The sequence below is a fragment of the Coffea arabica genome, chromosome 3c, assembly GCF_036785885.1.
Source record: "Coffea arabica cultivar ET-39 chromosome 3c, Coffea Arabica ET-39 HiFi, whole genome shotgun sequence".
NCBI classification, from domain to species: Eukaryota; Viridiplantae; Streptophyta; class Magnoliopsida; order Gentianales; family Rubiaceae; genus Coffea; species Coffea arabica.
Window position 1 is genome coordinate 4587929 of NC_092314.1, and position 17209 is coordinate 4605137.

The following is a 17209-nucleotide window of genomic DNA, read 5'->3' on the forward strand; positions in this document are numbered from 1 at the left end:
ATTTATTTAAAAGCAGAGTAAAAGCCTAAGACATGATACAATGAAGGATGAAATTGATGTAAGCATTTTCTTTTTTAAGAAAACCAACTAATATTCGAACTACTACATATATTATACTTGTGAACTGCAAAAGCCCCACTAATGAATAATCTCTTCAACACTCTATTTTAATCTTTTTTTTTTAATTTTTTTAATACTTACAAACAATTAAATGCCATAGCAATTAAAAACCAACCAATTTTCATACCAACAGGTAACGACGGTCAAGAAGGCAAAAGCGAGTAGTCAAACTTGAGCAATGTGCCAACCATTTCCGATGTCGTTTACTTTCCGAGTGCTCTACTTTAAGTTAAAGGATGTGGGACCCATGTCGAAAAGGACAAAACCTTTTCGTCTCACGGTTTCCCATCATTAAAACCCGGTTGGGTCGTTGACTCAAGACTTTGTTCATGTGCGTTAAGGATTCCGGGGCCCACCTAATTAACGTGCAACCACTCAGAGCCCAGCCCACCCGCTCGCCCATTTATTAATACCGATGAGGAGCAATTTTCAAACAAATCTTCGCATTTTGCAAATGATGAACTAGACGAGTGTCTACTGATTACAAATAAATTAACACACACTTAATTGTATTTTAGGCACAAGATCCATTGCTTCTGATCTTGATGACGCCAATTTCTCTATTTTATTTTATCTCATCGGTACAAGAATCAAAGGTTTCGGCGATTTGGAAATGTCTGATGCAATTTCTGCCATTAGTTTAACACGTATATTTTTTTCGTACGTAAGTGGAAACTCAATTGCAACAAAAAATGAGTTCATATCGTGAAAAAAAACAAAAGCTTTTGGTTAGTTAAATACATATGCAGTTATGTACGGATGTAACATCATATCTGGTCAAAACATTTTGTTCAAATTAGTTGTCTTAATCCTATCATTGACACTTGCTTTGGTTATAGTTTGTTGTTTGTAGCGTAGCCACGTAATTGCTTGATATTTTACAAAACAAGAGCATTGTCAAATTAAAAGTTAGACTAATAAATAACCGAGTACCAAAAAGTAGATATCACTTTAATGTATTCTATGACGTAAGTGTCGAGCTAACATAAAGTGTTTTTTTTTTTTTTTTTCCTTTAATTCTCCCGTCTCTTTCTACGCTCTTCTTACCCTCTTTTGCCGGGACCAAAACGCTTATCATGAAGTGATTAAGAAGCCTTTTTCAAGACATAAATCAACTCCTTTGATTAGTTACCCAATTAAACATAAGTTCAAGTGTAAACAGAAGAAATGGGAGTTCATTAGAAGTCACGGATTACCTACCAAGGAAAAAGAATTATCACGAGTTCAAATCGGCGCATGAGATTTTTTTTTTTTTTTTTTTGGTTCTAATGTGATCCTATGAGTATAATTCACTAAGTTCAGTCATGCAAACAATCACATCGTTTTTTTAAATAAAGGGGAAAAAAAAAAAGGAAAGGTTATATAACTTGTAACCTGTACCTGTCAAGAGCTATTATACATGCAATCAAATGTATTTTGGAGGATACCAAGCAACCATCCCATAAGAAAAAATAACAATAAAAAAAAAGAGAGTGAAACTAATTGAATTCTCAGGCATATTCTTATCCATGCTCAAAAAAGTCTGATAGTATAGTCCATCAATTCTAGAATAATTTCCGTATTCTGACATCGGAGAAGTCTAAAGGTGGATACGTGTACGGAGACGGACACAATAGGAAATTTATATAATTTTTTTGTTGAAATTAGACTAAAGTTGATAAATTATTAATATGTCTTCGTACCACGGTTTATTTTTATATTTCTAAAAAAAGAAATAGTGGTATTAGAATGTAATACGTAGATAAACGTGTGCTCATTGAATAATATCTGTTAGAAAAAAATCATTGTTTAAAACGAAACATATTAAAAATAAACGAACACATTATATTAGTCAATTAATTCGATTAACAAAACATCTTTTGAATAAAAAGGGCTCTCAATTATACATCAATCACAGGACAGTCAACACACGGGAAAAGGCAGATCAGATGAAGAGAAACAAACACGTTTCATCTGATTTCATTACATGTGGAGCGTTGACCAGACATCCGTTGAATGCTGACCACAAAATACCATTCACATTTGCACCCCAAAAACAACGAAAAAATAACAAATCAGCCCCTGTTGGGACTCAGATATTGCCACGTTGGGTACTTCCGATTCCAAGCATTAACTCGTCGAAATCCTATTGGTTTCGAACCCATCTCATTTTGTGGTTCGAGGTCGCGGACTCGCGGATAAGAATACGCTTGACAGATACCTTGACCAAAAGACTAGAGGATTCCGTGATTTTCTTTACTAGTTTTGGATTTGTTTGTTCAATGGTACTAATTATTATCGTAAACATATAATAGATTTCTCAAGTATTAATTTTTCGCAAAATAAATTTAAATCACACATGTATTTCAATGCAAAAGGCATAATAAAGGTAAATCAGTGTATTAAAATGGATACCTTGAGCAGGTGACTTGCATTTTACTTTTGAATTTCGGATTTATGTAAGCTATTGTCCACTTGACACCTCTTAATCCAACTTATTTGAAAAGTCATTTTTTTCAAAAAAAATTTATATTTTTCATAAACATACGTAGGGGTGTTCACGAATCGAGCCGCTCGCGAGCGGCTCGAATACGAGCTCGTCAATATCGAGTTCGAGCTAATTAAATCGATTTCGACCTCAAGCTCGAGCTAAAAAACATTAACCTCATTGACTCGCGAGCTCAATTATATATATATATATATTATTTTTTATTTTAATAGCAAAATTACATATATATCCCTAATATTTTATTATTTATTAAAAAATTTATTATTTTATTCATTTTTAAAAATAAATAATTATTTTTTTAAAAAATAAAATAATAATAATTATTTTTTTTATTTTTTAAGAACTCGAGCTCGACTTGAATTTGAGTCGAGCTCGAGCTCGAGCTTGATATTTTGAGCTCGTCGAGCTCGAGCTCGAGTTTCACAAAATTAACTCGAGTTCGGCTCGATTAGTCAAAGCTCGACTCGAGCTCGGCTCGTTTGCACCCCTAAACATATGTTTGAATTATCTTTGTATCTTATATATATCAAATTGCTAAAGTATATTTTTCTACATAAATTTTAGAAAATAGCAATTTAAAAGGAAAATTTTTTAAATATTAATGTTTTGAAAAATAGCTCCCCGTGGATTGGATCAAAAACAGTTTTAGTTTGCAGATTTTGTAGTACCAACTCCAAAAAATAACTCAAAAAATGCATACAATAATGTCAAATACAATTTACGGAAAAAATAAAATAATTACCCAATACTATAATATTTTCATCTTCCACCACAATTACCTGCTACACCGCCATCACCTTTCCCCTCCTTCTTCCGGAAAAATCCCCAAGAACACTTAATTCACCCGGAGTCTCTGTATCTACTGCGAAAGAGGTGATAAATATTAGTGCATTAAAAAATAAATACGATATATTTTAGATGCATAGATAATTATGAGTTTTTATTTTTATAATATTTTTCGGGTCATGCCTGATAAGACTTCACTTATTTACTGCAGTTAAAGCGGAACCATCCACAGCCACGCAGTTAAACCAACCCCCCACGCCGCTCCGTACCCTACCGCCTGCCCATGCCCCCTTCCTACGGGTTGCTCGTTCTCTTTAGACTATATAAATCCATAATCTCTCCTAGACTGCAATCCTCGTATACAGATACAGCTCTAATTGAGCTTTTCTTCTGCTCTCTTTTATTGCCATTTTCCATCGTTAGTGTGTCTTTAGTCCAAGGCTATACTACCTCATAAATGCAAGAACATTTTTCCTTCTTTGGCTGGATTTCTTAGACATTACATCCCATAAGTTTCTATCAAACCGAGTGTATATCACAGCCCCATAGCTATTCCACCTTTGACGGTGCATTTTTCTGAAACTCTAGCCGAGTTCTTTAAAGGTCAGTTGCTCTATTCTTTCCTTTTTTAAGTCGGGATTTTTGTTATCCAAGATTTGCAGTGCAGAGAACTTGCCATGCATGTGGTTCACACACTGGTTGCCACGATTTTTTTAGTTAGTAATTTGTATATGGACTGAAGCAAAATGGTAATACCAGTTCTATCCATTATTTTAGCTGCAAAAACGTTTAGACAAATTTTTTTTTTTTTGAGTTTAAGTTTTAAGAGAAGAAGGAAAATGAAACCGGTTAAGGGACTGGCAATATTTTTAAGGTGGAATTCGACTTGGGACTTTATGAAAGTTTATATTTAATTCCATAGATGAGTTTTGTGGTCTACATATATGCTGAAAACCAACCTTCACTGCATATTCAATTATGCACTTTCTTCTTCTTCTTCTTCTTTTTTATTTAGTTTCATCATTTCACTTCATCACTGATATTGACAAGCTAAAACGGATGATGGAGTTTGTAATTCCACCATCCATTTTCAATCCATATAGCAGCCTTGTCTCTTGGACACTTGTTAATTTGATTTTTCACATTTATTCTTCTTCCTATGGGGTCTACTGGATAGAGGCCAGAGAGAGGGGGATTGTGGGGTTGGTGGGAAGTTTGCTTTTTTCTTTTCCTTCAAGAGTGTGGTCTTGCAGATTCAAAGAATCGTAATTTCTTGTACTTTTAAACACTTCAGAATCTTTTCTCCTGTATATATCAACCCATAAAAACGCGTGATTCTATTATTTTTGTTCGATTAAGTTTTTTGTAGCCTTTTGGTTTCACTTTTTAGAACCACTACTATTTTGTCCGCTTAGTCCTGGTTCACATGCTCTGTTTCTAATGTTGAGAAGCTCATTTTTTTTTTTATCCCCTTCCTGCAGAATTGGAGATTTTTTATGGAAATTATACTTAAACACCATGTTAGTGATTCCTTTTCGATTAATTACGTAGCAACTTTTCTTTTAAAGAACTTTTAAAAGTGGTTAAGAAGGATACTGTGCTGGAAAGTTCAACGGGGTAGAACTTTCCTGTTGAAATTATGCACCAGATAGTAACCACCCGATAATTAAACAAAGGGAATTCTGCCTGGGAGAGCCTCTCCGAACCCTACGGCTATTTAGTTTTTTATAGCTAATGTGTTTGGGCTTTTTTCTTTTCATTTTTCTTGTTGCAGATTTAGTGGGAAGGGGGTGTACTCTAGAGTCTAGACCAAGAGCCATTAACACTGTACCATGTTAGACTGGCAGTGGGGTATAATCAAATTTTCTATAGATAATTATATGACACAAGTTTTAATGTACACAAATAATTGGCGCAAGTTTCTTGAATCTAAGCTTTATGTTGGGTTCAGATGGTATCGTTGAATTGTCAAATTAAGTGCTACTACATCTTAGTGGCCATCACAATTCACAAAGGTGACAAATTGGGCCACCAACTTTGAAAATTCTTGCATGCATAGGAAGTGTCAAAACCGTGGCAAAGAAAAAAGGGCATGCCTGTATTTGTTTTTATTTCAGACATGTCTACCTACCCAACTTGTTACACTAATGAAACCACAAGTTTGCCCCACAGCTGAATATATATAGTTTTTCTGGCCCTTATCATGGATGAGATGTCATAATTTGTAAGTCACAAGAAACTCTTTGATTTATGGTGCGAGATGTTCTAATTCTTGTTCTTTTATGTGCCATCTTACAGGATATAAGAGTTTCAGAAATTACTAGCAGCATAAAAGTTTTTAGTGAAGCAAGTTGAGTAATCATGCCTCAGCAACAATTGCAGGTGCTTAATGCACTTGATGCTGCCAAAACACAATGGTACCATTTTACTGCTATTGTGATTGCTGGCATGGGCTTCTTCACTGATGCCTATGATCTCTTCTGCATCTCTTTAGTCACCAAATTGCTCGGCCGGATTTATTATCATGTCCCTAATGCACCCAAGCCTGGCACTCTGCCTCCAAATGTTTCAGCTGCTGTCAATGGTGTTGCCTTTTGTGGCACCCTTGCTGGCCAATTGTTCTTCGGTTGGCTTGGTGACAAGATGGGGAGAAAAAGAGTCTATGGCATGACCCTCATGCTCATGGTTATTGCCTCAATTGCATCCGGCCTTTCCTTTGGGGATAAACCAAAGGCTGTTATGGCCACTCTTTGCTTCTTCCGCTTCTGGCTAGGATTCGGTATTGGTGGTGATTACCCCCTTTCTGCCACAATCATGTCTGAGTATGCTAACAAGAAGACCAGAGGAGCCTTTATTGCTGCAGTGTTTGCTATGCAAGGTTTTGGAATTCTAGCTGGTGGGATGGTGGCAATTATTGTTTCTGCTGCCTTCAAGGCTGGATTTCCTGCTCCTGCATATAAAGATGATGCTCTTGGTTCAACTGTGTCTGAAGCTGATTATGTTTGGCGCATAATTGTTATGTTTGGTGCAATTCCAGCTGCTCTTACGTACTATTGGCGAATGAAAATGCCTGAAACTGCCCGTTACACGGCCTTAGTTGCAAAAAATGCCAAACAGGCTGCTAATGATATGTCCAAGGTATTGCAAGTTGAACTCGAGGCAGAACCAGACAAGGTTGAGAAGCATGTTCAGGCGCCTGGAAATGATTTTGGTTTGTGGAGTAAGAAGTTCCTTAAGCGCCATGGACTTCATTTGCTAGGAACAACTACCACATGGTTCTTGTTGGATATTGCATTTTACAGTCAGAATCTTTTTCAGAAGGACATCTTCAGTGCCATTGGTTGGATCCCACCGGCCCAAACAATGAGTGCTATTGAAGAAGTTTACAGAATTGCAAGGGCTCAAACTCTTATTGCTCTCTGCAGTACTGTCCCGGGATACTGGTTCACAGTAGCACTGATCGACAAAATAGGACGATTTGCCATTCAATTGATGGGATTTTTCTTTATGACTGTGTTTATGTTTGCCCTAGCTCTTCCTTATAATCACTGGACTCACAGGGACAACAGGATTGGCTTTGTGATCATGTACTCACTGACCTTCTTCTTTGCAAATTTCGGTCCTAATGCAACAACATTTGTTGTTCCAGCAGAAATTTTCCCAGCAAGGTTAAGGTCCACGTGCCACGGTATATCGGCAGCTGCTGGGAAGGCAGGAGCTATTGTCGGAGCATTCGGATTTCTGTATGCTGCTCAATCCACTGATCCAAAAAAGACTGATGCTGGCTATCCTCCTGGTATTGGTGTGAAGAACTCCCTTATTGTTTTGGGCTGTGTTAACGCCCTCGGAATGATGTTCACATTCTTGGTGCCTGAGTCTAAAGGAAAATCTTTGGAAGAGATCTCTGGAGAGATTGATGAAGAAAATGAGACTGCAACTGATACGAGACTGCAAGGAGCGAGTGATAATAGAACAGTTCCATTTTGAAATAAATTATTTTAAGCATGGTTTCGTGCTTGTATCTTCAGAGCTTAAGATTCAGATTTCTAAGCTCTCTAGCCTTAGTGCTCATCTTAAGATGAAATATGGATAAGTTTCTTTTTCCTTTTCTTTTTTCCTAATCTCCTATAGCTGTATTACTCTCTTGTATAATAAGAATAGTTCAATGCCTAAATTCGAGTTGCCATAGTAAGTGTGAGTTGTGAACAAAAATAGATGCTCTTATAAAAGAAGACTCTTTTGTGTTTAATTAATTATAGCCTACAGTAGTTTTCTTCCTTTCCCTTTTTTTTTTTTTGAAAAATTTTTTTTCTTCCTTACCTTCTGTCTTCTACTTCTGCTCTTGTCATGTTTGGTATCATTTGTTAATAGTGAAATTTCATTTCAAGGAACCAGTAAAAAAATTGGGCTTTTTAACCATAGAAAATTTTGTAATATGATGCAACGAGGGCAAAGGTCATTTAATCATTGCACAGGTATGATGATATTTCCTTAATATTTGCTATTTGTACAACTAGTAATATTTCACGTGCTGTATATGTGATTCTATTACGCTATTTAACACCATATGATTACTATATTGTTTAACATTCTTTTTTGTTATTATGAACAACCATAATATCCTACTTTAATAATAGTGCTACATGTGGCCACTAAATCATTTATTTTACATTCATTATTTGTATCCAATTTATTTTGGCAAATCATCTAATCATATACTATGTCAATATTCCCTTCTATGACATTTGAATTGAATTTTTCAATTTTTTGGATGATATTTTGTCATTCTTTATGCCAATTTATGATTTTTCCCTTTTTTTTTGGGGGTAAAATAAAAAGTCTTTTGCTTATTACGTAAAGAAGTCTCGTCACATTCATCAAATTCACGAAGTCAGAACTACGGTTAAACACTTTAAATTGATCAATATTTAACTCTAATCACGCACATAAACAAAGAATTAGATAGCTCTGAAAAAGAATAAAAGTATTTAAAAAATTGTGAAAAATTTATAGAAACAAAAATAAAAGGACAAAGAATAGAATGCTTATTTATGCACACGGACACATCCATCTAAAGAAAGCATGCCATAACTTTTCTGATGGAAATCCACATTCACCTTGTACAATAATCTTATTGAACAATTTGAAATTACGAGAATATTGATGAAGTCGCCCTCAGGGGCTTGGTCTGGTGGTTGAGGTTGCTGAAGATGGAGTCTCAGGTCCCTGGTTCGAACCTTGCTGCCAGCAAGTTGCTGAGGGTGGTGAATAGTCTGCGGGGTCTACTCCCTGCGGGACACACCTAAAAAAAAAAAAAAAAAAAGAGAATATTGATGAAGTCGAAATAATAGATAAACAGTAGTAGATGATATTATCGGAGAAATTAATTCATCCATGGGATCCATATATATGGATCAGTTAAGTTGGCAAAAGTGAGTAGCAGTGGTTATGATCGGAATAGTTAGAGAAGTTGTGAGGAATTTTCCAAGGATATTGTTGCTTATTGGACAAATAGGGAGTTTGCGAACGTGAGTTTCTTATCTCAAACTGCATTAAAACATTGCAAATTGCAATTCTCATTTTTTGGTTGCTTTGACAAGATATTCCCATTTCGGTTTGAAGCTGTACAAAGTAAAAAGGAAAAAGAATTGCCGGAATAAAGATCGAAACTAAAAAATCAAAATGCATTGCTGTCCATACTTATATTATTTATTGATAAAGGGATTTTAATTATGGTTAATGCCATAAAAATTAAAGAGATACTGATTATACACAAATAAAAATAAATTTTCTATTAAGGTCCTTTTGTATTTAACATAGCACTATGTCCATATATAAATTAGTTAAATTTTTAGGCCCCTAAAACAAAAGTAGAATATCTATACGAAAAAAGAATTAACCAAATTAGAGTAAAAGCAAGACATATGCGAAGAATTGACTACGAAAAATAAAACTTTTAAAATATTGTATCATGGCTCTTAAATGTTTTAAAATTAATTAATGAGCTTCCCTTGCAATTCTGATTATATCTACATGGCACATACAAAATATACTTACCTGATAATAAAAGTGGTTTGAAATACATAATAATTATTGAAATATCAAATTAAGATTTATAGTTAACAATAAGGGAAAAAATTGGAAACCTCTACCAAAATTTTATTTAGTGATATTTTGAAAACCTACACATATATTTAATTAGTGGACATAAATGTACTTTAACATGAGTTAAAAATATATGTATTACCAAATAAATAAAGAATGATTATAATACATATATTTTTCACAAATAAATTTTATGCCAAATAGAGGAAGGGATAGATTGGGTGGCATGATGAAGGAATGTAAATGAGAGATTATACTTTAGTCCTCCACAGCAAACTCCAAGTCAAGAAGAATGATTATTTATTTTAGGAAAAATCTGATGCTTAATGTTCAAATCCTAGTCATTTAGTATGGTTTTGATGGTTGATAATTGTAATTAATTAGCATATATATAGAAAAATATATATGAAAAAAAGAACTATTTTGGTGCTTACTGTCAAACAAGAACATAGCAAGCTATCATCAAGAAAAAGAATAACAAGAATAACTAAATCAGCAGATAAAGGGGTGCTTCTTCTCTGCCATATTTTCTCTCTGCACTATATCATTAGTGATCAGGCATCCAGGGGCTAATTCCTTAGAATATTTGTATTTAAAAAAAACAACCATCAAATACACCTCTGACATGGGGTGTTTCTCATTGTATAGCTGCCGTGCTGATTCAGCACGGCCGCATAATTAAATATTCCACCTAAATCTTGTCTGCAAAAAATTCAGTGGTGCAGAGGGTGTCAGTGCGGACGTGCTGATTGGGCACGTCCGCAGCTGAAATAGCTGTCTGCTCATGTGTCAGACGCGGACGTGCTGACTGTGCACGTCCGCGGCTGACCAAAGTGACTCAACTCTGCGCATGTGTCAGACGGATGCAAATGCTATGAAACTGTGATCAATATCAATGCAAATGATGTAAGCATTTCGAAGAATGCTCAGACACTTCATCCTTCCTTTCTTTCTTTTTTTGTTCTTAATAAAATGACAACAAAAAAGCTGCAAAATATTTTTGGAGACAAAAAAGTGCCCATCTATGTATTTAATGGTAGTAAATTTCTTTATTTTATCACTTAATTTTTCCTACTCTTAAATTAGTCTTGGATTATAATGCAACTAGTGATAGAAGAGAATCTTAACAACCATGATCAATTGTTTAGTAGTTCTTCAGTAAAGTACTAAACTTTATTATTATTATTATTATTATTTTTTTTTTTTTGAAATTGTGTATTACTTTAGGATTTATTAAACAATGTTAGAGTTTTTTTTTAAAATTAAAAAAAGATTTCTACAAAAGTAACACAAAGTTATCGTTAAATTATACCTTGAGCGTATTTTGGCATTTAAAAAATTAGAAAAATCTATGGAGTGAGTGTTTATGTCATTTAACTCTTTTTAAAATGCGAAGAATATCATTGACCATTAACAAACTTCTGTACAGCCCAAATAAAATGATCGAATACGAATATTAATTACTTTCCCAAAATGTTGCACTAAATATATATATATGTATATATATATATATATATATTTATATATGATATAAGTGATCTCCAGAACAAGTGCAAAGTGGCCCTGGAAAAGTATATAGAAGCCTCATCATGACATTCCACTCTGAAGCAATAAGCATTCATCTTAAAACTATTTTTTTTAGCATGTGTCAGACGCGGACGGGTTGACTGGGCACGTCCGCGTCTGACACAACAGACCAGCACTGATTTTGTGTCTCCCGGGGACGTGCCCAGTCAGCACGTCCCCGTGTGACACATGCGCAGACTTGGAGTCAGCTTTTTCAGCCGCGGACGTGCCCAGTCAGCACGTCCGCGCTGACACCTCTGCACCACTGAATTTTTTGCAGACAAGATTTCGGTGGAATATTTAATTATGCGGCCGTGCTGACTCACCGCCGCTATAGAATGAGAAAGACCCATGTCAGAGGTGTATTTGACGGTTGTTTTTTTTAAATACAAATATTCTAAGGAATTAGCCGCATCGAGGAGGCCTGGACCAGAATCATGAGAAATTGTACTGACCGCCACTAAAGAAGACAGACTTAATAAAAAAAATCTCCATCCTCCACTGTGTGTTGAATTATTTAAAGATAAATCTCTAGAGAAAGTTAATCCTTGATTCTTGTTATAGCTTTAAAGATAAATCTCCTACCATTGTTTTTGTAACGCCTGGTGGCCTAGCCAAAACTAGGTTAAGCAAGGAAAGGTTAGTCACATATTAAAACAAAGTCAATTGGTTTGGAAGTGTATTACCGTTCAAATCACCATGTCAACTTTGTTATTCCTAACTCGAGAGAGTTGATGCAGCATGGCTTGTAGAAGGATATAAAAATTGATTGGCAAGAAGAGTAAAATCCCAAGTAGAGGATGAAAACAACATAAGTAGATATAACTGATTGATGAACTTTTGTGAACAAATTCAGATAATCCTTTACGAGCTCTGATCATCATTCAACATTCACACTGCAAAGATCAAGATTTATCAAGTCTCATCTAGGCTTCGGCTCTTTAACTCGAGCTCCAAAATATTAAGCCTATGCTTTTTGCAACATTTATAGAAGAAAGCAGACCTAATAAGTAGACAGGTAGATGGGAATTTAGACAACGAGGTGCCTGTACAGTTTGAGATTATACATAGGTCGGGGGATATAGAAGTTTCAACTTATAACAGCCACTGGTCTAGCTTCTTCAACAGCCACGGGTCTGATTTCACCACCTCCTTCCCCTGTCATCCATGGATGCCCTGAAGTAACAGATCAGAGGATCGAAATTCCAGTTAATTTATACCAAAAGTTTATAATATATGGAATTTCTAGACCATAAATTAATCTTTGCATTTCAGAGATATCAAGATAAGGAGTAAGAATTGACATGGTAATTTAAGTTGATCTGAAAGGCCTGTTAAGTTCATTTTTGGAACACTCAAAAATCCAACCTCAGAATGTTTAAACTCATACTAAAACTCCGTAATGTTATAGTCTCTCTTTTCCTCTGCTTAAAAGGACAACAAATTATGCATAGATTATTGTAGAAAAATAGTAACTGTTATCAATAGAAAAGGTCAGTGTCAAGATCCATATTCAAGGAACAGAAGAGATGATCACTATTGTGTCTATAGACTACAGCATCAATCTTTCATCTGCTCCCCCCCCCCCCCCCTTCCATCCATCCCACAATTAAGAAACAAAACTAAGATGCAGTGTTGCTGAGATATATAACAAGAAACAACATTATCAAAAGATACTAGAAGATGTTCCATTGACAAGTTCATGACTGGAGGTGAAATAAAAATTATGTACATAGAACAAGATCATATTTCCTACATGAATTAAACGAGAACATTCAGATTAAAATCAGCACATCTATACTTACTGAGTACTTGCTCAGCGGAAAATCTTCTGATGACATCTTTACTAAGCATTCTTCTAAGCAAATCCTTGACTTCTGGAGACAGTGAATTGAACACCCTCGTAGGAAACCTCACATTTGCCCTGAGCACAGCCTCAAAAATCTCTGGGGCTGAATCACCATAGAATGGTGGAAATCCAGCCAGCATTATGTACAAGATCACACCAGCACTCCACACATCGACCTTTTCATCATAATGTCTACCAGCTACTACCTCAGGGGCCACATAATAAGGAGTCCCCACTACTCCAGATATTAGTTGTCCATCATCAATGAATTCTGCTGAGCCAAAATCAGCTAGCTTAAGTTCATTCCAGTCATTAAATAGTACATTATCAGGCTTGATGTCGCGATGGACTATCCCTAAGTGGTGACAATGTGCTATTGCCTCCATCAATGGTCTCTGTAGATGATTAGAAAATGGCCATGAAAATATAAGTTTGCTGATGAAAATAGTAAAATGAACAGCATTAGCATAGTTGACGTTGTTTGGGTAGCATTGACAAAATAAAGGAGAAAAAAATTTGTTCCTATGTGAACGGTCATGCTCCGTGCAAAATCAGATCCAGAAACAATGCTATATGACCTCATTTAAAGCCAAAGAAGAAGAAGTAATAAAGAAGACATTGTTAAACAATGGAAGCGTTAATATTCAACATTGCACATTAGGTCACAGGTATTTTATGCCATTTTTAACAAATGATCGACTGAACAAATTATTAATCCTCTAATTCATTGAGTAAGAGACAATCAGAGATTTTCGAGTCCAATTGCTGAAATTATCAAGGAAACGATATTATCAATTGCTGAAATTATCAAGGAAACGATATTTTATGCTTGTTTTTCATGCATTTAGTGTCATACCCTCCAGACCAAAATTCAGAGATGATAAAGTAAAGAAACTCAAAGTAAAATTCTTGGTTTTTCAAAACTTGCCCTGGGAGGAAAGGGAAAAAGAATGGCGCTTTGGGAGATTTCCCGTACAAAAAACAGAGGAAAACAAGACAAAGTGCCTGCAGAAAGGTATTTTTAGTTTCCAAAGATCTGCAGAGGAAAGTGTAATTCTTGGTTTTGACGAAACCTTTTCCACTCAGTAAAATCAAAGTTAAAGTGCAAATCCAAAAAATACCAATCAACCTAGTGGGAAAAATAAAATCAGCTCCATGAAAATAGCTTATGCACAAAAACTAGAACGAAGAGAACTTTTTGCCCTCGTGACTTCATCTAAAACTACATGGACCAGAATGGTTTAAAACAACCAAATCCTAATAACAACAATTCTTCTATCAACTTAGACAATTTTAAACAAAATACATTTTCCATCCAAAAAATAACCCTCAAGAATAATGTGATAACAGCAACATACCATAACAACGATGGCTTCAGCTTCAGAAAAAACTGTCCTTGCAGCAATCCTTTGGTAAAGATCAGAACCATTGCAAAGCTCAAGGACAATGTGCAGGAAACACTCATCCTCGTAAACATGGAAAATCCTTAAAACATGTGGATTAGGTGACAACAACTGCATAACCTTAGCTTCGTTGTACAGGCATTGTCTATCCACAGAATCATCAGCTATTAGTCTCTTATCAATGGATTTTACAGCAAAGGGCTCCCCAGAATTTGACGAATAAGCCTTGAAAACCACCCCAAATCTTCCCTTTCCTAGCTCCTCGCTCACTCTGTAGTCTCTGTTCAATGCCTCGCTCATTAGTGTTTTTCTCTTTTTATTACTGTCTGCAGTCTTTTTCTTTTTTTCTTCACTTCTTTTATCTGAACTTAGGCTTCGGTTTTGTCAAGGTTAGGGTACTTTGAGGTTGTTATACAGTTGAAGAGTTGTCGAGGGAAAAGGGAATTTTGTGGAGGGAATATTCCATTTCTGGGTCCTGCCGCCAATGGAAGAAGGCCACGTAGCAGTGTAGCACGGATAAAGTAACGGTTTCAGTTTGAATTGGATTTTGATGTAGCGTTTTGCTTTGGAAGGGAAACAAGATTTGCTTAGGATTAGGATTAGGGTTCTATTTTTTGGTATCTTAAATATTGAAAAACGGATTCATTACTTTTTTGAATTAATCCAATATCCTTCTTATCAGCTAATTGTGTTTAATTGTGGATAATCTTTCCTTTTTCTTTTTAAACTAAATCAAGGACAATGAATGATAGGAGAATTGGAAAATTAGTAACAGTAGATATTTATATAAGATTTGTATTCCCAATGGGTGTTAATGGATATTTCTTAACACACCTAAATTCCGCTTCACATATTCCATATATATATACACACACACATGTACACACACTAACATTATTACTTTTCGTAGTATTTATATAATTTTCTTAATTAATCTACATTTCTAAAAGTACATTTTGACAACTTAACGAATGCCCAATAAGCATATGTTAAACGGACCCTGTAATATAATTCTAGAATCGTGATTCATTGTCTCGATTTATCTTGATTTTTTTTTTTTTAAATACCATAGATCATACCATAGAGGGGGCTTCATCTAGAGAGGAGAAACTCATCACCAGGAGATGTATGGTGTCTAATGTGCGGTAGGGTAAAATATCACATTCAATAATGTTCTGAGATGTAAATAGATTCATCAACTAATTTGTTATAGTCTAAATGAACATATAGTCTTGGAAGGAATTAAGGCAAGTAACACATTCAAACTCTGGGACAGAACAGAGGGTAGATGTAACAGATAAATGAGGAACAGATTTTGTGGCGATAGAAATGGTAAAATGGAATTGAAGTATCTGAATATTAAATGTGCGGTTGATTAAGGCCCTCCACAACAGCGACAACCACTCCCGTATAAAGGCACAAGGCCTAGTTGGTCGACTGGTGTTTTAAGTCCTTTATTCATGCACTGGACTTACAACAAATGTACTTTTCCTAGGGTAATTGCTTTCCAGTTCATAACACACTTCACAATTATTTTTCATCATGCTGAAAATTGAGAGAAAAAAAAATTTGATTTACTAATAATCATTATGATTCCGTTTCTCTAGTGTTCTAAAAAATTCTAAATAAGGGTACATTTTCAAAAAAAAAAAAAATGACATTATTGAAAAAAAAAACTCGATAACAAATATGTGACTTAAAATTTTCACTTGAAATTGTTTGTTTTGAATTTTGTCTTTGTCCCGTCTATCCCATACCTATTTAATTACCATGTATATTGATTAATAACCATTGGGATTTTGTTGTGGATAAATTCAACAATCAATAGCCCTTAGGATTCTATTGAAGGTTAAGTCGAGACAGATCATTTGAAGCGAAAATTTTGAATCTTGATGTATTTCTCTTACTCTCTCTCTCCTTGAATAGATTTTATAAAGATTTGATGGTTAAAACATACAATAGCACTTTACACCTTAAATTTCAAACAAATTTAAAAAAATTTGAAATCTTGCCAAATCTCTAACTCCTATGTGAGCTTCAACATTACAATAGGCAGAACAAAAACTGTGTAGGAAATTTAAAAAAAAAAAAGAATTAATCTTCTATAAACTCACCGTTTTTATGAAATGCATGAATCTAAGTTTACGCTTTTACATTATCACCATTAAATGCATAAATTCGAATTTAACACGTGTTATGCATTCAACTAAACTATGATAGTGATTAATTCTTAAAAAAAATAATAATAACAAGAACCTTCTATGATTTAGCCACTTCTGTTCCTTCTTTGTAATTGATAAGGTCCAGTTTTGGTGCACGAAGTTCCTGTTCTACTTTCAACCCTCGTCAATAGTCACTAAATTAGCATTATATGAGGGGAAAAAAGAGTAACTCATAAGTAAATATGTAGATTCCTGGTTCTCCTTCTTACTTTAAAAACAAATTGCAGTAATTGCTGTTTGGATGTACATTTAAGAAAAGATCATGCTTGAAGAGTACATTTAGTGCGATTTTTCATCATCATCTTTCTTTCTTTTTGGTACGAGTGCATGATCCACCTACCTGCCTTACATATTATTGTTTCATGTTTTCAATGCCGTCCACTACTTTTTATCAAGGATGATAGTAAACACCAGACCCTAACAAATGAAAAGCTAAAATGATCTGTCCCACGAATGAATAGCAAAACTTTTGAAGCATTACTTAACAGACAAGAAAAAAATCCACATCAGAAGCAGCTGCAGCTGATGAAGACAACTTGAATCTTTAAAAGATTTTGTCATAAAGTTTTAGCCCTTCCAGTGTTGAAGAGGTTTTGCTATGGACAATCTCACATAATTGTGAGTCTCAGAGTGAGGCTGATATGGGTTTTTCTATATATATATATATATT

At 34.8% G+C, this 17209-nt stretch overlaps 2 protein-coding genes across 2 annotated transcripts; one reads left to right on the top strand and one right to left on the bottom strand.

Annotated features, from left to right (window-relative positions):
- The first annotated feature begins 3694 nt into the window (after positions 1-3694).
- On the top strand, positions 3695-7643 carry LOC140037577 (low affinity inorganic phosphate transporter 1-like). Its single transcript, XM_072081977.1, has 2 exons — positions 3695-3997; positions 5693-7643. The coding sequence occupies exon 2, from the start codon at positions 5756-5758 to the stop codon at positions 7379-7381; it is 1626 nt and encodes a 541-aa protein (XP_071938078.1). The 5' UTR covers positions 3695-3997; positions 5693-5755; the 3' UTR covers positions 7382-7643.
- Positions 7644-11861: 4218 nt separating this feature from the next.
- Positions 11862-14717, bottom strand: LOC113734882 (phosphoenolpyruvate carboxylase kinase 2). Its single transcript, XM_027261642.2, has 3 exons — positions 14273-14717; positions 12871-13309; positions 11862-12241 (listed from the first exon to the last, which is right to left on the bottom strand). The coding sequence occupies exons 1-3, from the start codon at positions 14615-14617 to the stop codon at positions 12156-12158; spliced, it is 870 nt and encodes a 289-aa protein (XP_027117443.2). The 5' UTR covers positions 14618-14717; the 3' UTR covers positions 11862-12155.
- Between the last annotated feature and the right edge of the window lie 2492 nt (positions 14718-17209).

What these genes read in the sequence shown, in the direction of transcription:
- LOC140037577 (XM_072081977.1), top strand. Translation starts at nt 5,756, where the DNA reads ATGCCTCAGCAACAATTGCAGGTGCTTAATGCACTTGATGCTGCCAAA.
- LOC113734882 (XM_027261642.2), bottom strand. Translation starts at nt 14,617, where the DNA reads ATGAGCGAGGCATTGAACAGAGACTACAGAGTGAGCGAGGAGCTAGGA. An exon ending in CTGAAGCCATCGTTGTTATG is followed by an intron (nt 13,310 to 14,272) that starts GTATGTTGCTGT and finishes AATCATCTACAG; the next exon opens with AGACCATTGATGGAGGCAAT. An exon ending in TTCCGCTGAGCAAGTACTCA is followed by an intron (nt 12,242 to 12,870) that starts GTAAGTATAGAT and finishes CTGTTACTTCAG; the next exon opens with GGCATCCATGGATGACAGGG.